Source organism: Aspergillus sclerotioniger (assembly GCF_003184525.1).
Source record: "Aspergillus sclerotioniger CBS 115572 chromosome Unknown BO94scaffold_17, whole genome shotgun sequence".
Taxonomy (NCBI): domain Eukaryota; kingdom Fungi; phylum Ascomycota; class Eurotiomycetes; order Eurotiales; family Aspergillaceae; genus Aspergillus; species Aspergillus sclerotioniger.
In genome coordinates this window covers 445,218-470,744 of record NW_020291007.1, presented here as the reverse complement: position 1 = coordinate 470,744, position 25,527 = coordinate 445,218, and the positions used below count along the sequence as shown (strand labels likewise).

Genomic DNA, 25,527 nt, shown 5'->3' with positions numbered 1-25,527 from the left:
AGACCCACGCAATAAATAGAACCCTACGGCTAGCCATTATATACGGCGCTCGGTAACTTTCATGGACATAAATGATGGGGTTTAGATATGTACAGTACATGTGCCGTGGATGAGGCAGGGCATTCATCATAAGACAATGATAACCGACAGAGAACTCCACAAACTCATGAAGAAACCCTCGATCTGATGCAAGCAAGGCAAAAAGGTAAAGGTATCGGATCACCGACACAAAGGGCCGGAGAATCAGGTAGAACAGAGCAGAACATGATATGCTAGCATCCTTCGTTGCTCATGACCGGAACCATCCAACGCCATAGCCAAGAAGACAGGAAAAAAAGGGCGGCCGAGAAAGAAATTTCCAAGACGGGGGCAAATGCAGGGTTACTGGAATCTGTGGCTTAGCCTCTTTGAAGCGGCAATGCAATCAGCTTGATACTTGGGAAGACGACGCCTCCGAGTCGGAATCGGAGTCGTCTTCCAACACTATGCGTCGCATGACACTCTTGTCAAAGAGGTCCAGAGCAAAGCGGCGAGCGGGCAATCGGAAGTGGTGGCTTTCGAGGATACTAAGGGTCTTGCGGAAAAGGTGAGGTTGGTGGAACCGATCGGGCTGTTTCGACTTCATACTGCGAATTCCATTACTTTTTTAGCCTTGGTCGCACCAGGGGTGCAATCGATGGCGCATATTGCTTACCTATGGAGGTCTGCCGCTGCCCTTTTTGACAGAACGGTATTCCCCATGTCGACAATCAACTTCAAGATCTTTTGGTTCGCGGGATCTGGATCCATAGCCGCTCCTTTGAATTTCTCTTGAGACGTGCGCTTTGATTCGGGGTTTCTGGAATGGCTCGGGAAATCAACCTGTGAAAGCACAATCGTTAATGACTTGGATATTGGTGCTGGTGACTGCAAGCATACCAAGAAGAGCTTGTTGAAATCGGTCGGAAGGCTCAACCCCAACGAGTTTCCTTTGTGGTCAAGAGCAGAATCCCATCCAAAATCTCTCAGGACCTTGAGACCATGTCGGCTGCGAGAAATCAAGCCTAGCACGAAGAATGCTGTTCCCCTCATCGTCAGCACCTCTGCACTCTCGGCGATCTTTACAATATGCTGGACAATATCAGGCTCAAGAAACGGCGCTCCCAGTTCCATGGACCCAACATTGCCAACGGCCCAAAGACAGCCTTTGACTTTGAGAAGAGCCTCTGTGTCTTCTTCATCCAGCTGAAAATCCCGGATAGTCCATGCGAACTCATTGAAGTGGCCTGACTGCTCCAGAAGCTTGCATCCCTCCGCGGTTCGAGCGAGTTCTCTATAAAAATGTGGTGGCACCAGTCCAATATCCTGCAAATCCACGAGGTCTTCGGGAACAAAGCTACTTCTGCGCGGCTGATCAACGTAGGCACGCGAAAGCGCGGCTTCGACGAGCCCCACGTATGCATCATTACGGCCCAGGAACCAATCATCCATCTCCTGCGTGATGTAGTCAAGTCCATCTAGATAGTGGTATCCTACCGAAGTGGACAAGAACCGCAAGAGTAGTGGCGCACCGATCTCCCCTAAATGGTCAAGGGAAGGCCGGCACTTAACCACGAATTCGAGGTAGTGCCGCTGATTGCATGCCTCTTCAAGGATTTTCACAGCTACTTGACAAACAGACACGTCGGGATCGTACAGTTGCGTTACGAGGAGTTTGACCACCCAATCCGCACTGCCAGTGGGCGACTGCGAAGAAAGAGGAACATTTCCTACCGCATATTTTCGAAGGAGCTTGGTCGCAAATATTCGAATCTCTTTGGAGCCAGTGGTGAGTGCCTTGGATAGGATGACCCTTAGGTGGCTTTCTTGGGCGTAGTCCATGTTACCGAGCAGGGTCTGGATGAGATCATCTCGGTCCCGAAGCTCGATGATATGGTAGAACATGTTGAGCATGTGCCAACGCTCCATCATGGCGAGGCCGTTAGAATCACCACTGAGGACTCCTAGCAAAGCGAAGTATCCCCCGCTTGATGTGTTTGCCATCTGTTCTCTTGAGAATAGGGGCGAGGAAGATGTAAGTCCGCTCATGCGGTCGACTTGAGCAAGACATTCCGCAACCTGCCTCAAAAACTTGTTCTCGGCTAGATATTTTGTGCCCTCTGGGAGTTGCACCAACGTGCGCATTAAGGCGCAACCCGTTCGAACATAACGTTGATTTGGCTTTGTGTTCGGTAGCATTGAGAACCTATACTTGAATGGCCGGTAGAACCCCATCAGTCGCTTCATGAACTTTGAGCCCTTGATGGCTTCCTCCAGCCTCTTGGGATTGGTCAGAGGACCCTCAACGATGCGGTGGATCAAGTCCCATTTCCACTTGAGATAATTCACGGTGTTTAGGACATGCGTCTCCAGGATCGCATTTCGAAACTGAGTCTCATCCATAGCAGGATTCATTTTCTCCTTGCCTTGGTCGCCAGAGAGAAGAGAGGCAGAGATATCGACGTCGACATTATAACGTCCTGCCCCATTGGAGACGCCTCCCACGGAGCGAGCCAACGTTCTGTTAATACTCTCGATCTGGTAGATCGTTGAAGTGGAGACATCGTGATTTTCGACATCAAATTGGATGGCAGCCGGTAACAGATGAGGAAGGACTTGAAGTTTTGCGCTGATATGCTGAGGTAGAGAGTGGTGTGCCAACTTCAGGACTTCGGTCAGGAGCAAAGTCGCCTTCCGTCTTAGAGAGAGGTCCGTTTCATCCTCGATAAGGTCGGAGAGAGCCTGCATCCTGTTAGCATCGTATAGTATTCCAGAACACAGAGAACCCGACCTTGGACAATCCTGCGTCCACCAGGGTCGCAAGAATCAGTGTTGAGAAATGCGCTGTCAGATCAAACCTATTTCCATCGTCATCAAAAAACCCTCGGGCCTGTTTTGGATCCGTCTCAGCCCTGAGGTTAGCCACTCTTCCATAGGTCGTGAGTCTCCGACCAGCGAGAAACGACGAAGACCATGAAGGCGGCTTTATCCTCAATGCGTCGAACAGGAGCTCCATGATAAGATCCCTTGCCTGCGGGTCAGGGTAATGTAGTGAGTCCAAAAGTGACTGTAAAGGTTTGGCGCCATTTCTTGCGAGCACAATCAATCCGGGCCACGTCTTGAGCATGGCAGAGATAGCCCTGGCTGAGGATTTGAGACGCCCATTGCGGACAGAGTCCGATAAGGAGTCCGTGAACGGTGCGAGGACAGCTTCTAGCTCACAGCCTCCCCGAAGGTGCTTCCTGCTGTGAGGGGTATCCAGAACATGAAGAAAGCTCGCAATCAGACTTTCTGAGGCGCCAAAAGTCCCCTCCGCTAACGCATCATGCAGCGTGGCAAAGCCCCCAGAATATGCAATCAGTGCCGGGTCTTTGACCAAGATTTCCGCTAACGTCATGATAGAGATATTCCGAAGACGGTCCTCGTAATGCTCGGCGATGGAGACGATCGTTCTGACCACAGCACGCGAAATCTCACGCACCCCATCCTTGACATCAAGGAATGCCCTGACAAACTTCAAAGCCTGTTCACGCTCGATGCTCGCCTTGCTTTCCTTCACAAGGGACAAGATGACCAGCTCATCTGTATGTAATGACCTGATAATTTGCAGGGACTTCCGGTCTGCGATAGCGTAACGAGTCAAACGATAACCTGCGGCCACAGCTTCCTTGCTGTCGCTCAAGAGCATGATCTGCACGCGTAGCCCGAACACGGACCACTCCAAGTCATATTTCAAGGTAGGATGCCTTTTGAACAGTTCGACTAGGCTATTTGCACGCTCAACGTAGTAATCCGGGGACATGCCCTCGATTTCTAGCGCTTGTAGTGTTTCCGCAAGCACGTACGTCGGCGATTCCATTTCTGCCTCTCCTTCCTGGACCTGATGGTCATCGAGTGTCACATTGTTGCGAGTCGGTGAACGCATCGAACCGCTTTGGAATAGACTCGAGAGGCGACTCCGGGGAGGGGTGGACGGCGCCTGCGCACGTAGCATCTCCTCCTCGAGTTCATGTTGTAGTTCGGCAAGCTTGCGGTTGGATGAACTCAGCTCTGATTCCACCCTTAACCGCTGCTCTTTTGTATGCTTCGGGTTCTTTGCCAGTAGCGCCTCGAGCATATTTTCTGTCCCCGTCTTGATTTTCATCTCTTTCGCGATCTTGTCCCGGATCACGGCCTGGCGCTCCTCCGTGCCGGACAAATCATCGTGCTCTAGAAAGCTGCTCGGTCTTCGTGCGAGGCCACCATCCGGTCGAGGGGTAGTACTCCGCGAGGTCTTCATGCTTTTTAGCTCAGAACTGAAGCTACCAGGGGCCCCAGAAGAAGGGGCTAATGACCCTCCCCGGAGGCCAATGGTCGCACTGCCCCCAGACTCCGAGCGAGCATTTCGCCCAGTTCTCGAAGCGGCCTCGGCCCAGCTACCATCTGCGGGGCCATCATCCAAGCTGTTATATGACCGTCCATCACCCAGAGCGCGGGGCTGGACTGATGTCGCGGAGAACGCTGAATTATGTCCGGACGCCATAGAGCTCCATCTAGCCGCAAGAGAGGAGGGCGTATCACCTGTCGCAATTGGAATGAAGGATGGAGGACTGCATTGAGTTCGCGGAAAATTGTCACGAGCGCTATCGGAACGATGAAGATGCCCGGGGCAAGTGTAGACCGGAAGCTTTCGACTGACCTATTTGCTGACGGCGGGCACCTCAAAAGGGAGGGAGGGAGGGGAGGGGAAACGAATTCACGGCGGTCACAAAGGTTGATGGTGAGGCTGAGGAGGGGATGGTCGGGAGGCGTAGAGGCGTCTAAAACCAAATCACATGTAGCACAGACCGCAGAGGACAACGCTAGATGTTTAGAGCAGGAAGCAAGCAATCTGCCTCAATGACCGGGGTTCTTCTCCAATCCCACCGCCGTGGTTTCAGGCTGGATTCATCCATGGCTTGGTTCCCGGCTGACTAACCAGATCTTATCGCCTCAGGCTGCGGTGCTGCCCGCCGCTATCGTCCTCGATCTTCTCCTGGCCAAGAGTTACATGACTATCGCCGGTAGGCGCATACATCAATAGATCCCATGCCTTTGATTAACTAATAATGGCGGTGGAGCCAACAGCGATTGATTCTGATCCACGAAGGACCAAGAAAGTGTTGAGATACTACATAACTCATATATCTCGAATAGTTCTCGAGAGTATAATGTATGCGATTAAAAAAAGGGAGCCGTGATAGTCGAGAGATTGTGTCGATACAGGGAGTTGTTACATGAAACCAGGGGTAGGAATGAAAGATAGAAGAGAATGGAAAGGTTGTAGGACGAACTCCGGATATGCAAGACCCAAAGAAAACATACGCTTGGTAGTACAAAATGCTGCTAACGATCGTGATATTCTGTGTAACCTTCATGACAGCCATGGCTTTTCCCGAGACGCTTCAACCTCAACACTTTCGCAAAGCGTGTTGTCGCTGCTGTTCTCAAGTTTGCCAAGAGTTGGTTGGTCTTGTCGACGTCTGAAGAATGGCAATCCGTTCCCCGTCGAGGTCTTAGGCTGCAACCTTGACTTCCTCCAAAGAATGACGGAGACGTAAATAATAAACATCGATCCACATATGATGCCATAAGCAAGCGGGGAAGCTTGCGGGATATCAGGGTTTTTGGCGGTGGCATAATGAAAACCTATCCCGCCATTTATAACCCCTAAGGCGGCAAAAAAGCGCCCAAGATAACGATGGGAGACGCCATACAGCGAACTTGTTCCCGTCTTGCGGAAATGCAGATGCTGCATAATTCCCAGGATCGGCTGGATGAGAACAACACCGCCGACCGCCACATAACCGATGACTGGATGGTAACCCCCAATCTCCTGGAGATCTTTGGAGACAGAAACTCCAACCCCAAAGCCGGCTAAGGCCAAAAGCACGGCAAATAGCTGAAGAGGGGCATGTACCCACGGGACGGTACGGCGGGACGGCACAATGTATAAAAGAAGGGCAAAATTGGGGAAAAGAAGGACGAAGGCGACCGAGGTCATCACGCCATGGGCGATTCGCTTTTTGTGAAGAAGAGTATCGCTCACTTGCCGCTGATGGGTGTATGATTCGAACAAGGACCGCATCGGAACAATGAACGGGTTGGTATTGTTGCCGCCAACAGCTTGGGTCAAATTCAAGGAGAAAGAGCCGTGCCAATTATGCTGGTACAGCTTTTCGGATACGTTTCTGGACATCAACGGGGGGCCATGCGTTAATGCCCACGTCCAAGAGCTGGACATTCCCAGCGCACTCTCTCCGTCGGTCAAAGTTGTGCAATTGTCACAACGGATGTTAGCGGTCATAACTCCATCATGGACACCAGACCCATCAAGAAGGTAAGCTTGGATACTCGGGTCATAAAAGGGTTCCACGTGGCCAGCTGCTCTCCGAGTGGACAGGGTGACATTGTGCATGGATGCTGAGTAGACAATGAACATGTTCCCGTCCGTCATCTGGGACCCTTGACCCAGGGCGAACCATTTGATACCAGGTGGAGCCTTCAACTGAAGGAAGATGGGACCAGATCCTGACAGCGACGTATTTTGGGGTACATTGACGCTGTAAGAAACACCCGCACCTTCCGAGGGCCTGTGGCTGACTATTTGGCTGCAACTCGAGCGCACTATATTCGATCAATCAATACCTACAGCGGTTTCACCATGAAGGACGAACTTACCCAAGCCAAAAACAGCCATTGCTGCAGCAAGAAAATTTGGTACCTTCATTTGGAAGGTAGTAAGGATCGGTTTAAGGTGAGTAATGGAGAAATGAAGGAGAAAATTAGGTGATTGATCGTCGGATCAGTGTAGATGTCGTGGAAATGAGAGGAAATAGTGGACCTAAGCCACTTCACGGATAGTACAAGAGAATTGATATCACAATGATGATATCATGAAAAGACCGTTCTGAATAAAATATCCCCAGGATTGGGCGTGGGCTACCCCTTGTCGTGAAAGCTTTCCTGGAAGTGTAAACGTTAGAATCTTGGATGCTTGTGTAGGAGGAATGAGAAGCATCACTGCGCAGGCAACGTCCTGTCAGTCAAGACTGGAAGCACCAAGGAAATCCTCTTCTACTGCGTTCTTTCGATATGCGAAGCTGAACGCCCCCGTACTCGCAATGGACCACCATCGGACCTTCAAGGTGGGAGTTCGCCATTGGGGTCATTGGCAGGGCTTCAATAGCATACATGCACCAGGGGATTGAAACAAGGGTTGTTCATACTTATAGTAAGTGAAGAATTGAGTCGCGCATAGTTGTCCTAAGCCACATAGTGCTGTGCCACAGATGTCATGTAACAGATCTGCATGGCAATCACGACGATGAAGAGAATACTTCCGATGGACCGATTAACAGCTGCCAGGGAAAGGAAGGGCTGAGCTGAAGTGAAGGCAATCGAGCCTATTCGGATCGAGCAGCGAAAGGAAGCAATATTGGGCCTATGAAAGGAGAAGATCGTCAATCGATTTGGGCGATTGTCAGATAGATATGCCACCGCGCAAGGCAAGCGGGTACCTTGGATTTTTTTTTTCTCAGATCAACCATGGCGAAAATCCTCGGGCTTTTTCCAGGTTTAAAGTTCCCTCAGCTGCCACACCTCTCGGGGCTCTCAGTGGATGAGTGGTCAGTGGACATATTTTGGAGTGGAATGGCCACATGGTCTGTGCTTTTTTTGGTCGTGCCCAGGCAAAGAATTGGAGGGAGGAAGAGCCCAGCAATGTCTGAACTCCCAGCCCATCCTAGCAGCCGGGGCAGCTGTACTGCCGAGCGGACTTCTAACTGGCCGGACTATGTCTTACCCATGGGACTGGGTCCGGTCTCCGTTTGAGTGCTTATTGTAGCTAATCCTAGTAAATATTCCTCCGTCCGCGGGAGTGATTGAATCATTGAACACGGAGGAAGGAGACCCTGGCTTTGCTTGGGGGTGGGTTTGGGGGGAGTGGGGAGGGGGGGGAGAGAGGGGGACTTGTGCCGGAATCCAGCATCATGATTTTCAACCGTCGGTGGATGGGGCATGCCAATTGGGCCGGAGAACAGCAGCTGATCAATCAGACTGCGGCCTGCAGACGGACCCGTTCGATTTTCCCTTTTTGTTTTTTTCTTATTTTATTCTGCTTTATTTTTGCCATTCCCCTTCCCCGGCCTGACTTGTGCCTCCGGCAACGCAACTCCTCTCGTTTGAAGGTTCTTTAAACAAATATGCTTTCGTTTGGTTCGCCTCCGGGACCATCCTGACTAGAGTTGGTATGAGAAATTACAATCTACACTGTCACTACCAGGAACGGGGTAAGAGCCCTCGGGAAGGATGAGCTAGGTACTGTGAGGTGAGTGGAAGTCCTCCGTCAAGAACCACTTGGTAGGTAGTACTTTCGAGTTCCTCTCTCGGCGATCGCCCCTTCCCCTAATCGCACCCGGCTTACGCGGTAGGTAGCTTTCTACTTTCTAGGACTCCTTAACGCATAAATCCCGTCGAAATTACTCCGCTTAATGTTCTTTTTTTGTTATGAGAGCTGAGTGGCCACCCACCCGACTTTTCTCGGACGCGTGAATCCTGGAGGGCCACCACTTCCAATCAGCATCCGCCTTTCATAGCTAAGACCAAGTTCTCGGATCTCGGAAGCGGTCGTCTTCGATTCATCCAGATCATCCAGCCCGGCGTTGTTTGGCTCTCACCAGGGGTGGGCCGACGGAACGACGGAACCAATCAAACGGTCGTTTGCACTTTGCGGGTTATCCACGGGCGAGGTCGTCGCTCGATTGCGAGGTCTCGAGACGACGGCTTTACCCTTCTCGAATTAGGGGATGCGGTGACCTTGGGTGAGAAAGCTGGGCTCAACCTTCTTCTCATAAAGGGGTTCGAGGCAAAATGGAGGGAGCTAAAAGTCTAATCATCATTGCACGCAAACCTACACTCTTCACCCGTCTCCTACTTGTCCATGCCAATGCAGACAGAAATCTCGGCACCTTTGCATGGTTGACTGATAGTCAATATAACTGGTTCTGCAGCAAAGTACGGAGTACGGGGTACAGGCATTGAGAGGGTATGGGGAAGCTTGCGCAGCATGGTTTCAAAACTCTGAGAAAAAGCCGGTCTCCGACACCTCCAAACTACTCAATCAGTCTGAGTCCACAGCTCGGTTATTCTTAGCACTTCACAAGCCAAAAAGTTTGCTATGCAAATATTACTGCAGCCATGTGATACCCCACTCTAACGCTAACCACTACATCATCCGGTGGCTGAAAAACAATGGCCATGCAGCTGATGATGCAGGACAGGGGGCGCCATGGCCTGGGTTGCAATAGTCCTAATCCCGGCTATATACGGAAACTACGCCATAGTACCTACTCCCTCCGCACGGCCCGGCCGGTCCCCGTCAGTTGACGGAGAAGCGTATGGCTACCTACTGAGCTAAGCAGATTCCCACTATGTGCTTGGGCGTTCACGGACTATCTATCAGATTCTGGTGCTAGACATGTAGTATTAGTAGTGCATCACGTCGGGCATACATACTGGTCTGGGCAAAGTTTCGGCGTCTAAGTTGACCTAGTATGACCGTCAAAGCACCCAAAACAGCTGTGCCCCGGTATACAGACGAAAATGTGCCAGACCCCCTAATCTTGAATTCTGACCTTTCATCTGAGATACATACGTTATCTAGCCCCCGTATGGAGAACGATAGATAAAGGTCCGGTGTAAAATTCCCCTTACCGTCGCAGCACCCCGTGAGCACGGCAATGCGGATTTCCACCACCCGTGGCGGCCTGGGGGGAGTGAAACGAATATATGATCATCCACACAGTTTCCCAAAGCAGGCCATGCATGTAATGTGAGATCTCGTCCGTCGAGGCTGCTAGCAGGTAGCCACCACGGATTGGGTGGACACCTCCAATCCTTCCAGGCCGCCGGAGAGTGGACTACCCTATCAGTCCGTCGAGATCGGTCTACGATATGAACACCCAAATTTTTGGCACCTCAAGATACGAAGCAAAGTAGCCTGGTGACGGCACGGCGGGACCCATGAAACGTACGCGAATTACCTTAAATGGATAAAGCCCAGCCCATAGGATACAGTGGGAAATTCCGTGCACAGGCGAACTTCTGCGCTTGGGCATACCCATCAATTCCATACCAACCACACTCAACAACGACAGCACAATGGCTGCTGACGGGCCGAATCTCAGCATAATGCTCCGTACTCCGTACACTATTACTATCAAATATCCACGGCCCTCCAGGCTCCATCATTCAAACCCTGTCAGTCAAGGCCCCTACCTGCCCGATTGCGGTTAGTTCAAGGGATAACACGCCAGGTCCACCGTTACTTCGTCCCGTCCATCGTACCAGCCAGCTGCTGCCTTTTACACATTATTATCATTATTACTTATTATGGCGACGATTAGCGTGCCCCTTCCGATCAGGCACCGATACCTAGACGCGTTACCCGACTTCGCTAGTCAAATTTGGGGCGGTTTTAGACTTTAAAGCCATTGCATTGTTCGATATCTTCATCCTATACTAGGCGCTGCCGGTGGTGGTCTTCTCCAGGATGGTCTTCATCATTTCGTTGCCCAGCTTGACGGCTTCGGGGAATCGGGGAGCAAAGTACTGCTGGATGCGCTCGAAACGGTCGCGGTAGGACTCGAAATCGCCGAATGAGACGCAGTCCGACCATGCCTGTACGTTATATGAATGACGTCAGCGATTATATCCATTTGAAGGAATTTTGTTTGTCACTGGTGCCAATTTCCATGCATCAAACTAAACCGCGCAAGCAGCGATGGCTTTCAGGGGTCAACGATTGACACTTACGCGAGCTGCAAAAGTGAATTCCAAGTCATCCGAACGGAACGTTTTATCGTCGACTGCGGTGTCCAAGGCCTCGTCGAGAAGTTCGGGATTGCGGAACAGGTATTCCGTGACACCCAGCCAGAGACGGAAAAGCTACAGGTTGAATACCGTGATTAGCCAATCGAAGCAACGTGACTTTGTGTTGCAGAGAACGGAAGTGAACTAAGACACTCACAGGCGTGGAACAGATCATATGATCGTACGGAACAATCCCCAGTTTGGACCAGCAATCAACGATGGCAAGCAGACTCAGATGACTGTTCGGAGGAGACTCCTCACGAGCCCGGTTTCCTAGAGAGAAGCGATCGAGGACTTCGTCCTTCAACAGGAGATCCTGCCCATTCGTACCCGCTCTGAAAACAGCCTCTCCTGCAGCTCTGACGCGACTCTTAAGTTCGTCCCGACGTCCCTCGATCATTAGCTTATACAGGTCGGTCACCGACTCCGCATACTGCCGGATCTGCTTCTTTGCAGCTGGGTTGAGGATAGCGAGACCGGCGTACACGTGCCACTTGTTGGAATAGATACGTAGTGTGATATTGATCTTGACGTTCTCGATGCCTCCCACCCAGCGGGACATTTCCCATGGGAACTGCTGGTTTGCCTGCCACGCGGTTCCCATGCTTAGGAAGGCTGCATGGGTGACAGCTTGGGTGTCGGCGGTGATACGGTCGTGCATCTCCCCCGACAAGAAGACGAACTTGGAGTCAAAGCATGACAGAACTTCCTTGACGAAGTTGAGGCTTTCATCCGAGGCACGGTGCTGGATCAAGACCTAGACACGGCGTTATCATACTGAGCAATCGGAGCGTGCTCAGCAAGCAGCATACCAGAGGCTGACCCTTAGGGTTGACTTGAGGACCGTGGAGCGAATGGCACGATACGATTTCTACATCCTGGGGAAGGTGCTTATCGAAAGCCGAGAGCTCAGGGGCCTTGCAGGACGTTTGACCACCGACAATCGCGCCGACCTTGGTAGCTTTCCACGAGTCAGACAGGCTTCATGCATAAAGTAAGGGCGCAGCCTCGCATAAAACAAAAGACATACATGGGCCATACATTGCCACTACCTTGTCGATCACACCGGCCTCTACACTGTAAATAATGTAATCGCTAATTCTGGAAACCAGGTGGCCATTGGGAAAGATAGTGACATTTTGCTTGTTTTAAAAAAGATGAGTTTAAGTGTGGACAGCATCAGCTGCGAGTCAAGGACGTACTTGAGATTCGAATTCCTGTTGAAGACTCTCATACGAGTCGAGTTTGTCACATGCATTAATCCTTATATAAGTAAGAGTAAAGAGTTAGTCCAGCTAATCCAGTCCAGTTCTTCTAAATTATACGAGGCAAAACCTATAGGCAGAATGATTAGCACAAGCCCATAATGCACAATTGAATTGAGTCATCACAAGAGATGAGGGTTGTTTTGGTTTCAGACAAATGAAGAAAAGGTAGCTGAGAAGTTACATCATTGACGACGAGGCGGATCTGCGACCTCACCAGAATGGTATGGAAGCTCACCACCAAGTCATACTCGAGCCAAATGCACTCAAGTCATCATCCAAAGGGGCAAGGGAAAGAGCGAAAAAAAAAGAGGGGATGCTCACCTATTACAGATAACAAACGGCTAGGGTGATAGTCGGCAATGACTGGGAGGGACGCTTGTTAAATATTACCTCCATCCGGCCGCGCTCAGACGCTGGGCGTACATCTTGCCCATGTCCCCCATGCCGATTATGCCAATCGAGGCCGTTTCCTTGGTGAAGCCCATGCTTGCTGAGAATTAGTCCTTGTCCAGTCCTGTTTCTGAGGAGCTAGGCTGCGCAACACGCTCGTCTGAGCCAATGAATAGACTAGGACACAAAGCCACTGAGTCCGGCTGTCTGCCCGATTGGATATTATGAGGAAGAAGAAAGTTAGAACTCGGGGAGTTGCAGCAGAAATTTTAAATAGTGCTGGGAACACCAAGTCCGGGCCGACTGCAACCCGACGCGGTAATGTTACAACGGCTGTCAAAAGAGGTCACCGCGATCTGCTGCCTCAGGCTACAACTCGCTTGAGCACGGCCGAAGATCATCGCTCGACCAATCAGGATTCGAGCCGCCGTGGGTAGGGCACACACCAGTCATTTTCTGTATCCAAGCCGACTGAAGCGCTTCGACTTCGTCCGTTTTCCTTCCTTTCCATATTCCATCCCACTAACCAGCAAGTCGACAAAATGCCTCCCAAGAAGACCCCCACTGCCGCCAAGGAGAACGTCTCTCTCGGTCCTCTGGCCGGAGATGGTATGTACAACTGCACGCCGTTCGATTTTGACATGGCCATGTCTAACATGGGAGATTCGTAGGCAAGCTCGTTTTCGGCGTTGCCCGTATCTTCGCCTCTTTCAACGATACCTTCGTCCACGTCACCGATCTGAGGTTCGTCGCATCTTTCGCTCGATTTTCGATTTCACACGACATCCGTCCTCCGCGGACTTTGCGCCCGCGATGAACCGGGAGTCGGATATCGTGAAGAAGTCGCATAGGCTGTTACGGGATACAGTTGGCTAACTGATGGGGTTTACAGTGGTCGCGAAACCATCTGCCGTGTCACCGGTGGTATGAAGGTCAAGGCTGACCGTGACGAGTCTTCTCCCTACGCTGCCATGTTGGCTGCCCAGGACGTTGCCACTCGCTGCAAGGAGCTCGGCATCAACGCCCTCCACATCAAGATCCGTGCCACTGGTGGTATGTGAAGAACGCTACGAAGGAGCTCAAGATCTCAAACTAATCTACTTCTTCCACAGGTAACGGCACCAAGACCCCCGGTCCCGGTGCTCAGTCCGCTCTCCGTGCTCTTGCCCGTTCCGGCATGAGAATCGGCCGTATCGAGGACGTCACCCCCACCCCCTCCGACTCTACTCGTCGCAAGGGTGGTCGCCGTGGTCGTCGTCTGTAAGCATGTGCGGGTTCATCTTTTCCAAGTTGTGCGGGGCTTCTTCGCATGGTTGGAATGGAGGCTTCCTATTGGATCTCGCCTTGCCTACGGGATGTGGATGGAATAAACGCGAGGAACGGCATTTATCGCCTGGTCTTCAATTTATTACATACCCAGAAGTGTGTTTTTCGGTTCTGGAATTAGGTAGTCTGTTGTCTTTATGGCAGCTACTCTGGTCAATATAACTGAATTCAGAACTGGACATTTCATTAAATGTAAATCGCGTGTATAGGCAAATACATCCGTAGTCATGATATGCAGCGTCATATTGTTTTTCCCTTCGAAGGAACATATTTAATGCTTGTGAAAAGCGCGGGGTCATGCCGGAAATTAATTTTCAATAGCTCCGCCGCAGCCCAGCTAAGATAAGCACATGTTTTCGATCGCCTACACCACCTGCTGGCTGTGTCTACCCCAATTCTGTTCACTTCAGATCCTGCGCATAATCGTCAGCTATTAACAATATACATACTCCTGACTTTGTTATACTCATATCCACACTACTATCAAACACCATACTCCACCAAACCTCATCTAGAATTGACGTCAGCTTTGCAGCCCGCCTTCTATCTTTTCCCATGCGACGCGACCAACCCACCAAATTCGAACCATCCCACCGTTGAGACTTCCCATACAGCTCGCCCTACAATAAGGCACACGAACCACAATCCGCGTCCTCAAACATGACATCCTCTGTCTCACCCTCGCCTACCATCCTCCTCCCCCACCTACCACCGAAGACCCTTGTCGGCATCGATCTCATCACCTTCACATCCACCCCCAACTTCCACGGGATCCGCTACCTACCATCCGGATGGCACTTCCTATACACCGGCACAACCGAGAGTCTCTCACTAAGAAGCGGCGGATGGTTCTACGTCGGTGACCTCAATACCCTCGGCGAACACCAAGACGGAGCGATCATCCCCGCACATACGAGCGCAGACATCATAATCTGGAAATGGAACACGGATACCGAGACCCTATCTCCATTAACTGCCAACAGCGACGCAGATAAACAGGAGGCGATGCGACATAAAGCGAACCTGGGGGCTATTTGGCAACGAGGTGGATTGTTCCGATACTGCAGTCGAGTATCTCCAGCGGCTCTATCGCAGCAGAATTCTGGGCGGCCAGTACAATATGAGATTGACGAGGAGGATGAACAAGAGGGCAGACAGACCTGGAGAGATCTGACGGATCGGTTGACGCCGGGGCTTCTGATGCGGGTTGTTGGCGATCCGGTGCGGGATGTCGATGGTCGGCCGCGGTGGATGGTTACGTCGGCGAGTTCGGCGCAGAGGGATAACGATGTCATACCGGGGATTACGGATACGGAGCAGGCGGAGGAGTTGGAGAAGGTTACGGGGGAGAAGGAGAGCGAGTTCTCTTTCTTGCCGGTTGATCTGAAGAGGACGTGGAGAGAGGGGGCTATTGGGCGTGAGAGGACGGAGGCTGCGCAGGATCGCTCGTGGGCGTTGGGGGATCTGGTGCAGCGGTTTTCGAACTCGGGTGGTGAGCGGGGTGGGGAGGCTCAGGTGCTGGGGGAGTTGCAGTTTACGTTTTTGATGATCTTGACGTTGATGAATTACTCTTGTCTTCAGCAGTGGAAGAGGCTGTTGGAGTTGGTTTTGACGTGTCGGAGTGCTATACGGGATCGGGAGATGCTGGTGAGCGGGGTGCTAAGGTTGCTTTTGCTACAGCTGAAGAGGTGTGATGATGTTGAAGGGGGTCTATTCGACCTTGATGGGGAAGAAGGTGGGGAGTTCCTGCGGAAGCTCCTTATCAAGTTTAGACGGTCGCTTTACGAGATCGTTGATGGGACGGAGTCGGTGGTGAAGATTGAATTTGACAAGCTCGAGGCTTGGGTCAAAGAGGAGTATGACTGGGAGCTCAATCGCGAGGTTGTGGTCCGACGGGGAATGGTTCAGCTGGAGGATGGTGAACAGGTGGAGCTGGACATGCACGATGATGACGAGGACGATGAGCTAGGAGAGTATGCTCCGATGGTGGTGGATTTGGAGGAGAACTAACTCTACGCCGGATCATGTTGATACGGAAGAGGAGTGAAAATTCCCGACGGCTACAATCGGGATTGATGACACTATGCTATCTAAACTATGAGACCGACTTATGAGCAGAACAGCTCATCCCAACCACCTAAGGGGCTATATTTGGAAGTCTTGCTGCAAGTTACATGATGTTTAATTTGCTGGATCTCTGGACCGGTCCAATTATCCGCGTCAATATATTCTGGTCCGAATTATTTTTATACCATGGCCCTTCCGATACTAGTGCAGATGAGCACATAGCAGGGATCGGGGACGAGAGCCAATAAGCAGACAGCTGGCATATTAAAAGAGCGTGACATATCACATGAGTCTATCCTAGTTATCTAGTAGTCTAGAAGGTCTGAAATGGTATATACAGTAAGTAAATCGTTGCAACCTCCCGCCCCGCGCCAATAATCTCCAACTCGCCCTTTTTCTGCTCTTGCACGAGTCCATCCAGCGGGCTCTTTTTTGACATTACTCATTTGCTAGAACGCACATCTTTTACTGCTCAGCTTCGTTCTCAATGACATATCCCCACTCGTGGGCCTCCTCGCCCTTCATGCCGAACATGATGGCCTCCAGCCAGGACTTGATCTGAGTCGAATATCCGGCGCGCTCCGCACCAGCCTCCTGCATGTTCATATCCACGTCTCCGTTGCGGATGAGCTTGATGGGGGTGACGAAGTACTGGACTGTTGTTAGTATCACTAGACATACGCAAACTTATGACTGATGGAAGGTTGCACTTACAGCAGTACCGCAGACGAACGCCTCAACGATACGTCCCTCCTCCCAAGCCTTCTGGACATCATCGATCGTGAACTGCTTCTCCACAACATCAACCGCCGCAAGCTTTCCGACGGACTGGGACAGACGCGTCCGTGCCAATTCCAGGACACTGCGACGAGTGACACCAGGAAGGATCAGCTGGTTGTCCAGCGTAGGGGTGACCAGCTCAAGCTTTCCACTCTCCTTGTTCTCCCACACAATGAAGAAGTTGCTAGCGCCTGCCTCGGTAACCTGGCGGTCCTCACCGAACAGCCAAAGGACCTGGTCAAAACCAAGCTCCTGGGCCTGGCTGTGGGCCACCAACGATGGACCATAGTTCGCGCCGAGCTTCGCGTATCCGAAACCACCAGGCCAAGCACGGATAGTGTCGGGCTGAGAAGCGTAAAGCTTCAGACCGTACGGAATACCAGGCTGATCGGTCTTCTTCTTGGACGGATCGGGCCACGGCACGGCAATGACGAAGAGGAGGGCTTCCTTGGGTTTCTGAACGCCCAAGTGTGGGCCGCTACCGATCATCGCAGGGCGGAGATAGAGGAAACGACCGGGCTGATCCTTGGGCAGCCAACCTATGGAATAGGCAAGAGTTGTCAGTCGGGGCTACGGATGTCGCATCCGCCACTGGAATGGGTACCACTTACGGGGTCCGTCGATCTCCATCAACTTGGCAATGAGACGCTTGAGTTCCTGGTACCGGAATCCGGGCAACGAAGACCGCTTAGCGCTGTTCACCAGACGCTCTCCATTGCAGTCCGGCCGAAACAGGCGCAACTTGCCATCAAACCCCCGGTATACCTTCATACCCTCGAAACACTCGGTAGCATAGTGCAGGCAGGAAGCTGTGGGCGGGATGCTGAGGTTCTCGAACGGCCTCACTTCGGGCGCCTCCCAGCCATTGGTCACGGTCCAGCGGGCAGTGACCATATGGTCGGTGCAGTAGGAGTGGCTCAACTCCTCTGCGGAGCCAGGAAGAGGCACATCGCGGAGATTGGTCGAGCGGGTGACCTTGACGGCCGAGGCGTCAAGCTCAGGCAAAGAAGGCGCAATGGAACCCATTATTGCGAAGTTGATTTGGTGTAGGTGTAGTTTGCGTGTGTGGCCAGGACCAAGCTAATATACCAGCAGATGGAAAATGATTGGGTGCAATTGACTTCCGCGGTGATTATGAGTCACGAAACGACTCTGGCGATCCGTTCGGAAGCACAAACCAAAGTACCTATCCGACAACGGAGAGGATCAACTGCAGGGATTGCGGGTTTGAAGTGGCAAGCCGGTGGCAAAGAGAAAGGTACAATCGAAGACAAATTTTCTACAGAAATGAATGATGAAGTCGCATCTACGCAATTTAAGGAACAAGGCGACGAACCACCAGGGGGGCGGCAAAAAAAAAGTTTTTTGCTTCGCCGGGCCGAGTTCCTTGAATTCAATGGGACATTTCGCCATCGATATCCGAACCACCACGCGATATGCAAGGTATCCCGCATTTGGCTCCTGTCAATGACAGGGCGCCAGGTTATGATAGGCTCGCACTCACCCTTTTTCGCGCCAATTTGGTAACAGAATCTACATTTCTACCTTCTAGATCATCCTCTGCCGTGCCTGCATATCAATCGGCCTGCCGCTTCGAGCCTCTTGTGCCGATTCTAGCCGAGGGCGGTGTCTCCCGATTAGATAGGCTTTATCTCTCCGAAAACGGGCGTGAAAGGCGTCATGCTCACCTTGAATAGGCAATCTTTGCTGGGCGTGCGACTGGAGGGAATAAGCGTCCCCGTCTACTCCCGGAAATAACCGAAACTACCCTCAGGTAACCAGACAGACCGTCAATTCAGGCTGTCAGTGAACTACTAACTACTTCCCTAATCTCCCCGAGTATTACCTGCGAAGTGCGAACCCATCTACCTTCCGATTCCCCTCACCTTTATCGATAGGGGGTGAAAACCCCTCTGCGGGGTATACGCCCATAATTCTCTGACTAATCTTTGTTTCACAGACTTACCTTCACTCCAAGAGAAGGCCCCCATACCGTCAATCCGAGCAGCTGGAGGTGGAGGGGTTAAGTATATTATACAACCTCGTTCCTTATTCTTGGGTACCTGGCACCTGGCATCTGGCCATCATACCCACACCAGCAGGGCTTACAGAGCTAGAAACACCTAGAAAGACATAGATCCATACGCAAGTATATCACCAATGGTCTGGGTTTGAGACCACGAATAGTACTAGGTCGATGCACACACAGAAAGCAAAGGAAAAAAGTGACCCTCGGAGGTTTAAACCCTTGGGCCACATGGGAAAAAGAAAAGCCAAGAGAATTACTATAATAGGAAAGTACCACGGGCACGCCGTCCAACCATGGGTGCCCAGCTTTGGGGTCTCTTAGTAGTAAGTACATCCTTGTGATAAGTTGGGAATCGAATCGGTGCCCGAGAAGAAATAATGCAATTGTCATCTTTAGGTCGCCCACCGTCGTCAGCACCTTGACTGCCAGGCTGCAGGGGCCTTGATAAGTAAACATCTTACGTTTAGGCAGGATGCAAGTACAGCATACCTATTACCTACATGGGGATATGCCATTGCCTGCACATCCGATTGGCGCCCAGTCCACTTATGTAAGGGCGGAGCGAACGATAAGCTTGATCGGGTTTTCGATGCAACAATATACTGACGCCGAGTGCTCTAACTCGCCCCTGGCCAACTCAGGGAGAGCAAGACTTGCCCCAGACTTTAGCGCCCTAAATGCTGGGGAATCGCGTGCCGCTGGCAGGAAAAACTGGGCCCCATGGTTCCGCCATCATGATTGGTGGCGAAAGGGTGGTCTACATAGTGGCCAGCATCCCTGGCACCAATGTTGCGCAAAGATTGGTTCCTCGTACACGCCGAAGTTGAGATATTAATGTCACAGTGATGTAAAGGGCAGCTTTGCGCAAATCACTTGGGTTCCCGGCTATCAGGTGACCCGAACCAGTAATCTGACCACTTAGTTTCTTTCGCATGCGCTATCAAGCCGCGTATGCTCACTTGTTTCCAGGATTCAACGGCCAGAGATAACCACCCTAATGTAACTGTGAGACTGAGACTATCAATGATCGACCGGCATGACCTTCGCCGCAGAGGCTAGGTGGGGATAGAAATCAGCCAGCACACGCCCCTCCCGTCCCTATCCTGTAAGTAGGATGAGAGGCGCCTCAGTGGATGTCATATGTCAAGAACACGGATCGCTGGTTCTCCGATTAAGCTTATAACACGAAGGCTCTAGCCTCTGTAAAAGTCCCACTATAAGAGGATTCTGTTCTCTGATCAGTACACCCCGGTCCAATCGACATCTAACACCCGTTCGGCCGGATTTGCCACGAGGCGTCGCGTCCACGGAACTTCACACCGCACAAACCACAACAGGTCCGAGGTACATAAATCAGCATCGATTAAGACGCTAGCCAGGATCATTCAAGAAAAGGGTGCGGGGTCATGTCACGACAGGCTAGAACGGAGTTTCCTTTGCCGTTCAGTAAGGAAGCAATGAGAGGATTGGGGCCCCTTTCTGTAGGACAAGCCGGCTCGGCTGATGTAAGAAGCTGTCTGGTTTGGTACTTATTCGTTTTCCAAGAGTGGACCAGCGGCCGGATGTATGGTGGACCTTGGCCTCTAGCAGTCTAGGATCTGGAGCCCTCGACCGCTGCCATTCCATTGTGTTGCGGGCCGGGAAACGTTTCCACCTATTGTATTTGCTGTATATCGGATGTCGGCAGAAGCAACTTTTAGCCATATCGTCTGATTTTTTTTCTTTTTCGCCTCTCCTTTTCCCTAAAAGCCTCCCTTACTTTGTTTTGCGGTTCGCTGGTCCAATGGCTCTTTTTCCCAACCTGTAAGATTGCTAGATTTTGATGTTACCCGCAAGTAGAGTTTGGCCTGTGTCATGTATTGTATGCACTCGAACCCCGGACTCCTATCCTGGTTAATAATGCACTGGGACAGCCCGATGGGAGTTGCAGCAGGATGGGCGCCTTCGTGGCCTAAGTACGGAGTACTTTGTGCCACGGTCATTTGTCGGCCTGAGGGTAGACCAACTCGGCCTAGGGACTCCGTGCATACCTGTCAACCAATGTGTCTGTCACTTTAAACGGGCATTCAGGCTTTCCAGCAAGAGTCTAGGCTAGTCACACCCAAGCCTCCTCACCTATAGCGCCAAAAGGCATTGGAACTAGTCACTTGGGGGGATGCGAAGCGCTTAGCCAAGGTGTCATTGTCTGTAGATCGGACTGAAACGAACGGTATAAGGCTGTAATGGTTACGACGGCAGTCTTGATCCGATGCACCTCGCGCTGATGCCATAATTTCCAGTCAGGGACCGCAAGGATATTGGCAGCTTAACCACTAGTTGAGCTTTATCATCAGGGCCCCTTGTTGGTGATCAGTCTCTTGCTCAGGCAAAAACCGGTATTGATGCTTGTTTGCTTCCGCTGAGGGGTCTTCCATACCAAACCAGCGCTTTGGCTTAAAACCATGGCCGTTAGTCATATTCCCGGGTTGTTAGCTGGTCAGTCCTCCTGCTTCTCCCCTGCTGCCCCTTCTCTTTCCCAGGCTTCCATATAGAAGAGGTCCATGATCACGTGGAGCATGGTGCTCTTCATCTGTTGAATCATTTCATCGCTGCTGGGGTAATTAATCCGCCCCCAACCCGCACTGGACCTTGTTGTCACCTCTTTGCCGCCGTGGCACGAGTCAACAGCAACGGCCACCGACCGTTAGAGCCTCCTCCCATCTGTGTTAGACGAAACATGCCTGTTGATAGCAATCCGGGAACAGGTTATCTTTTTCTTGACGGTTGGGCCACCAAGGTCGCACGTCGGACTAAGAAAAAAATATAAAAAGGTGAGATGATTTAGCGTTTTAGCCTGCCTTTGACCTTGGGCCGAAACCCCGTGAAAGTCCGTTTCTTTGCAACTTTTTCTCGGGTATAACCAGCTCGATTTTGGAAATTACCACCGTACACTTCATTGCAATTCTCCAGTCGGGCGAATTAGACTGACCATAAGGCAGCTTCGACCACTAACTTAGTGATGCTAGAGCATCCACCTGTCCCCTGTTAGACACCTTTCCTTGCTCTTGGGAGGACATTGTTGTCTGAAATGAACACCGAAAACCAGGGCAAACACCTTCCCTCACTCGCGCCAGGGCCCCGCGGTCCGGTTGCAGCTGGGGCGACCACATTAGCTAAGTCAAGAAAGAACTCAACTGCATGTTTGCCATGTAAGCAGGCAAAGCGAAAGGTAATGCTGAAGCCGTTACCCCGCGGGCATGTGGAGGAAGACCAACAGAGAGGGGCTCGCCAGATTGAGCGAAATAGATGTCCCCTTTTCTCTTGTGAATCCCACACATCTCACCGGTTCACGGATCCATTGGTTTTCCCACTCTTGTTCACCTGGCTAACTTCTGGAGGTCACAGTGCAGTGGACGCCCGCCACCTTGCAAAGCATGCCAGAACACCGGGCTATGCATCTTCGACGAGACACTTGACCTTAGGCGGAAAGTCGCTGCCAGGCGCACTCAGGGAGAGCTGGAGTATTACCGAGGCCTGCTATACTCCCTTCTCGAAACGCTTCGATCATCGGATGAAGAAAAAGCCCGTCAGATGTTGGAAAAGATCCGTGGCAATACGCACTTGAGCGACCTTGTCACAGTCATTGATGCACCAGTCAACGATCTCAGTGATGCAAGTTCCGAGCATTCCAAAAGTGTTGGGGTTGCCGAAGATGCCATAGCGCAACATGAGCGCCCTGGCATCGACGCCCACTTGCGGATAACGGTGGAGAGGCTTTGTGATAGTCCCTTATTTCAGGTACCTTCTAGGCCTTGGACAGCCGTCACTAATGATGACCATATTGTTTCGCACCTTGTATCTCTTTACTTCACTTGGGACCATCCATTATTGCAGGTCGTGGATCAAGAGATGTTCCTGAGACAGATGGCTACCAAAGCCACGAATTCGGAGTGCTGCACCTCGCTCCTTGTGAATAGTATATTAGCGGTGGCAAGTGTGCGTTGCGTTTGTCCTGTTCTTTCTTGATTAGCCATTTCTGATGATGAGAAGATCTATTCCGACTTTCCAGAAGTTTTCGCTTTATCTGACGATGAGACGTCACGAGGCCAGCACTTCTATATGGAGGCAGAGCGACTGTGGAACGCGGAGGAGGGTTGTGTTTCCCTAGCAAATATTCAGGCTGTGGCCCTGATGAGTCGCTTGTATGATTTGCGAAAAGCAAAATTCCCCAACTTCGTGATTGAAAATGTGCAGGAGCTGACCACTTGAAGTCTAAAATTCCAGGGTAAAGATGATTTAAGCTGGCTGATGCTCAGGCAAGCTGTCCAGCTCGCACAAGATTTTGGCATGTTTACGTCTCCAAGGACGAGACACCGCCAGTGGGAGGGAGCTTCAGCCAGGCTTCAGCATGTTGGCGCGATTACTGCCTGGGGTCTTTTTATCCTGAACTCGTATGGCTTCGTCCCCGCATACGTCCGCCAGACTAACCGCCAGCGTGCAGGCAAACATCACTGCAGAGTCGCAAGGTTGCAGAATTGAAGCCACCTAAATATAAGCCTTATACCGAGAATGCGCTCGATGATGATATTATGTGGACTCCATATCCTCGCTTCAATCAATTCGACCGAGTCTCGAAACCGGCACATCTCCGATTCGTCATGACCAAAATGATCGATTTGACCGAAATCATCGCGGACATACCAGATCTGTTGTTTGACAAGGGACCCGACATGGCAGTTGGCGAATTATGGATAACAGCATATAAAAAATGGGGCCGTTTGCAAAGGTGGCTTGAGAGCCTCCCAACTATCCTTGAGAACGATGACGAAAAACCGCCACAGATACTATACCTGCAGTAAGTACTAGGAAACTCGCAGGTCAGCTGTGCACGCAGATTCTAACGATTGGTGTAGTATCAGGTGCCACCATACGATAATGGCACTGTTCCAATTTTTCCTAGAGCACCAGCATTTCGGGCCCGCGTCACATCCAGCGGAATTCGAACAAGCCAGGCTGAACCAGCTTAGATCGGCAAAGCAAGTTGTCCAGTACCTCCGCTCGTATCATGAGGCATATGGTTTGCGCCACATCCCCAGGCAGATACTCGAGCCCACCAACAGTAGTCTTCTTGTCTTCCTAGGTGCTTTGAACGAAGAGGATTCTAAAGACGCGTTTGTGGAGTTGTGTCGGTTTCTGGTGGCCTTCAGCAAGAGATTAGCGCTGGCCAAGGAGATGCTTCGTAACCTAGAAAACATCGTTCAGTCCTCGAAGCTCACATTGCCCCCCGAAGCTGTTGCAGTGCTGGACCACCGAGGGCAGGAGACTTCACAATGGCTGTGAGCCGTGTTATGACCGCATTACACGTAAGAATTGCAATAGTTCTCCATCAAGTTTCGCCGTGCTTGAATTGAGCCACATAGAGATGTTAGGTTAGAAAGGACAGCAGATGAAGACGGATAAAACATGTTTAGTCGAAAGCGTAAGGTCAAGGTTAGCATCCTGTACCACGGCCTCATCAGTGTTAGCGTGCATTTCCTGATAATAAAAGGATAGCATGATCTTCAAACGCCATGACGAGAAGCCGGCTGGAGATGACCGGCACTTCCTCGGATGAGAGATCCCAGGAAGAAGATGTGAAAAGCAAAAGGCAGTGAGAGAGGAGGAAGGGAACATTGGAATTTGGAGACTGGACTTGGAATCCACCCCAGATGGAGGAGGACGAAGCAAGGACGGCCAGTGATAGTTGGTCCTGTCGGTAGGATAAGTTTTCCGGGCCAGCGCACCAATTATCAGCTACGCCAAACACGTCAAGAGCGCCCGCCGCATGCCTTCCGGGCATGATTTTTACCTTCCCCCAGCCAGCACGTCCGTGGTTAGACAAATCTTCAATACTTGTCATGTTCATGATGACTTATAGCCAACCATGAATTCGTACTATTCAATAGATCGTGGAACTCTCGACGGCGTCTACGCACGGCAACCCGAAGGTGCTGCGTGGCTCTACTTCGATGCTAGTACTCTCAGACAAGCAAAGATGCCTAAGGTAGTTCCACTGGCAGGGGCCTGCAGTAGGTTGCATTTATACTCCCCTTTTTTACGCCACATATCCTCTGGTTGTTTTCTGTATTCAAGATTTTGTATATACAGGGTCGGCCCAGTCTCTGAAACCGTCCGTATATCACAAAACTTATTGGAAATAATTTCACATGATCCTCTATATACATCCATCTGCCGTTCTAATACGATCATGCTATACGGAGTGAATCTATAATATCGATATCTATACTTTGGGGAGGCCACTGACAGAAATGGATGTTATCTTGTACTAGTAGTAAGACCTGGGACCGTCTAACCAATCAGCAATGGCCAATGCGCCTCTTTTTACTATCTTTCATCAGATATATCGGAGCTATCAATGATTCAAGCTTCATGTAGGTAGTATCTGGATGTTGTAATAGTCATTTGGTAATGTTTCAGTCCACGCTAAATGTGGTTGCAAACTCTTGCGTTAATTATATAGGATTACGCGGATCAATTTTCTATGTAACATCCATGGACATGGTTAGATGCCCGAGGGGCAATTTCACTTGTCCTCATAAAACCACGAGGGATATATTTATGTATGCATCTATTACTGGTGTCGGCAGTCAGCACTGTACCACTGAATAGTCCGCGAATAGCCTGCACCGCCACATGAGGGGATTGGCGACTGCAGGTGGGAACAATCGGAATCATAGCAACATACCTACCTCATGAGAAACAACCGTCGTGGGGTTTGAT

General features: G+C 51.1%; 8 protein-coding genes across 8 annotated transcripts; 3 read left to right on the top strand and 5 right to left on the bottom strand.

Moving 5' to 3' along the window:
- Nucleotides 1–51: 51 nt before the first annotated feature.
- Nucleotides 52–4,874, bottom strand: BO94DRAFT_625149 (putative cytosolic regulator Pianissimo). The gene is made up of 4 exons (XM_025617259.1): nt 2,810–4,874; nt 919–2,760; nt 695–861; nt 52–626 (listed from the first exon to the last, which is right to left on the bottom strand). The coding sequence occupies exons 1-4, from the start codon at nt 4,538–4,540 to the stop codon at nt 425–427; spliced, it is 3,942 nt and encodes a 1,313-aa protein (XP_025466548.1). The 5' UTR covers nt 4,541–4,874; the 3' UTR covers nt 52–424.
- Nucleotides 4,875–5,410: 536 nt separating this feature from the next.
- Nucleotides 5,411–6,766, bottom strand: BO94DRAFT_467992 (cytochrome and DOMON domain-containing protein; the record flags this gene model as incomplete). The annotated part of the gene is made up of 2 exons (XM_025608229.1): nt 5,411–6,663; nt 6,718–6,766. 2 exons carry the CDS (start codon nt 6,764–6,766, stop codon nt 5,411–5,413), a joined length of 1,302 nt encoding a protein of 433 aa, XP_025466547.1.
- Nucleotides 6,767–10,557: 3,791 nt separating this feature from the next.
- Nucleotides 10,558–12,661, bottom strand: BO94DRAFT_468280 (prephenate dehydrogenase (NADP(+)); the record flags this gene model as incomplete). Its single annotated transcript, XM_025608238.1, has 7 exons — nt 10,558–10,716; nt 10,852–10,983; nt 11,066–11,665; nt 11,721–11,869; nt 11,939–12,050; nt 12,111–12,171; nt 12,567–12,661. The coding sequence occupies 7 exons, from the start codon at nt 12,659–12,661 to the stop codon at nt 10,558–10,560; spliced, it is 1,308 nt and encodes a 435-aa protein (XP_025466546.1).
- Nucleotides 12,662–13,097: 436 nt separating this feature from the next.
- BO94DRAFT_536197 (40S ribosomal protein uS11) lies at nt 13,098–13,865 on the top strand. The gene is made up of 4 exons (XM_025611960.1): nt 13,098–13,175; nt 13,238–13,310; nt 13,459–13,619; nt 13,679–13,865. The coding sequence occupies exons 1-4, from the start codon at nt 13,109–13,111 to the stop codon at nt 13,828–13,830; spliced, it is 453 nt and encodes a 150-aa protein (XP_025466545.1). The 5' UTR covers nt 13,098–13,108; the 3' UTR covers nt 13,831–13,865.
- Nucleotides 13,866–14,262: 397 nt separating this feature from the next.
- Nucleotides 14,263–15,912, top strand: BO94DRAFT_536196 (AAR2 splicing factor family protein). Its single transcript, XM_025611959.1, has one exon. It carries the CDS (start codon nt 14,553–14,555, stop codon nt 15,900–15,902), a length of 1,350 nt encoding a protein of 449 aa, XP_025466544.1. The 5' UTR covers nt 14,263–14,552; the 3' UTR covers nt 15,903–15,912.
- Nucleotides 15,913–16,244: 332 nt separating this feature from the next.
- BO94DRAFT_566726 (branched-chain amino acid aminotransferase, cytosolic) lies at nt 16,245–17,966 on the bottom strand. The gene is made up of 3 exons (XM_025614580.1): nt 17,351–17,966; nt 16,674–17,278; nt 16,245–16,610 (listed from the first exon to the last, which is right to left on the bottom strand). Exons 1-3 carry the CDS (start codon nt 17,763–17,765, stop codon nt 16,425–16,427), a joined length of 1,206 nt encoding a protein of 401 aa, XP_025466543.1. The 5' UTR covers nt 17,766–17,966; the 3' UTR covers nt 16,245–16,424.
- Nucleotides 17,967–21,670: 3,704 nt separating this feature from the next.
- BO94DRAFT_536192 (putative C6 transcription factor) lies at nt 21,671–24,111 on the top strand. The gene is made up of 6 exons (XM_025611958.1): nt 21,671–21,976; nt 22,153–22,743; nt 22,798–22,949; nt 23,019–23,198; nt 23,249–23,602; nt 23,661–24,111. Exons 1-6 carry the CDS (start codon nt 21,836–21,838, stop codon nt 24,085–24,087), a joined length of 1,845 nt encoding a protein of 614 aa, XP_025466542.1. The 5' UTR covers nt 21,671–21,835; the 3' UTR covers nt 24,088–24,111.
- Nucleotides 24,112–24,268: 157 nt separating this feature from the next.
- Nucleotides 24,269–24,652, bottom strand: BO94DRAFT_547204 (uncharacterized protein; the record flags this gene model as incomplete). The annotated part of the gene is made up of 1 exon (XM_025613320.1): nt 24,269–24,652. One exon carries the CDS (start codon nt 24,650–24,652, stop codon nt 24,269–24,271), a length of 384 nt encoding a protein of 127 aa, XP_025466541.1.
- Between the last annotated feature and the right edge of the window lie 875 nt (nt 24,653–25,527).

Excerpts from the sequence above, each read along its gene's own strand:
- BO94DRAFT_536196 (XM_025611959.1), top strand. The coding sequence starts at position 14,553 with ATGACATCCTCTGTCTCACCCTCGCCTACCATCCTCCTCCCCCACCTA.
- BO94DRAFT_536197 (XM_025611960.1), top strand. The coding sequence starts at position 13,109 with ATGCCTCCCAAGAAGACCCCCACTGCCGCCAAGGAGAACGTCTCTCTC. Across the intron at positions 13,176-13,237 it reads CGGTCCTCTGGCCGGAGATG|GCAAGCTCGTTTTCGGCGTT; the intron begins GTATGTACAACT and ends GGAGATTCGTAG. Across the intron at positions 13,311-13,458 it reads GTCCACGTCACCGATCTGAG|TGGTCGCGAAACCATCTGCC; the intron begins GTTCGTCGCATC and ends TGGGGTTTACAG.
- BO94DRAFT_566726 (XM_025614580.1), bottom strand. The coding sequence starts at position 17,765 with ATGGGTTCCATTGCGCCTTCTTTGCCTGAGCTTGACGCCTCGGCCGTC. Across the intron at positions 17,279-17,350 it reads GATGGAGATCGACGGACCCC|GTTGGCTGCCCAAGGATCAG; the intron begins GTAAGTGGTACC and ends CCTATTCCATAG. Across the intron at positions 16,611-16,673 it reads CGTTCGTCTGCGGTACTGCT|TACTTCGTCACCCCCATCAA; the intron begins GTAAGTGCAACC and ends ACAACAGTCCAG.
- BO94DRAFT_536192 (XM_025611958.1), top strand. The coding sequence starts at position 21,836 with ATGAACACCGAAAACCAGGGCAAACACCTTCCCTCACTCGCGCCAGGG. Across the intron at positions 21,977-22,152 it reads GTAAGCAGGCAAAGCGAAAG|TGCAGTGGACGCCCGCCACC; the intron begins GTAATGCTGAAG and ends TGGAGGTCACAG. Across the intron at positions 22,744-22,797 it reads GTATATTAGCGGTGGCAAGT|ATCTATTCCGACTTTCCAGA; the intron begins GTGCGTTGCGTT and ends GATGATGAGAAG.
- BO94DRAFT_625149 (XM_025617259.1), bottom strand. The coding sequence starts at position 4,540 with ATGGCGTCCGGACATAATTCAGCGTTCTCCGCGACATCAGTCCAGCCC. Across the intron at positions 862-918 it reads ATTTCAACAAGCTCTTCTTG|GTTGATTTCCCGAGCCATTC; the intron begins GTATGCTTGCAG and ends GTGCTTTCACAG. Across the intron at positions 627-694 it reads GCAGCGGCAGACCTCCATAG|TATGAAGTCGAAACAGCCCG; the intron begins GTAAGCAATATG and ends TGGAATTCGCAG.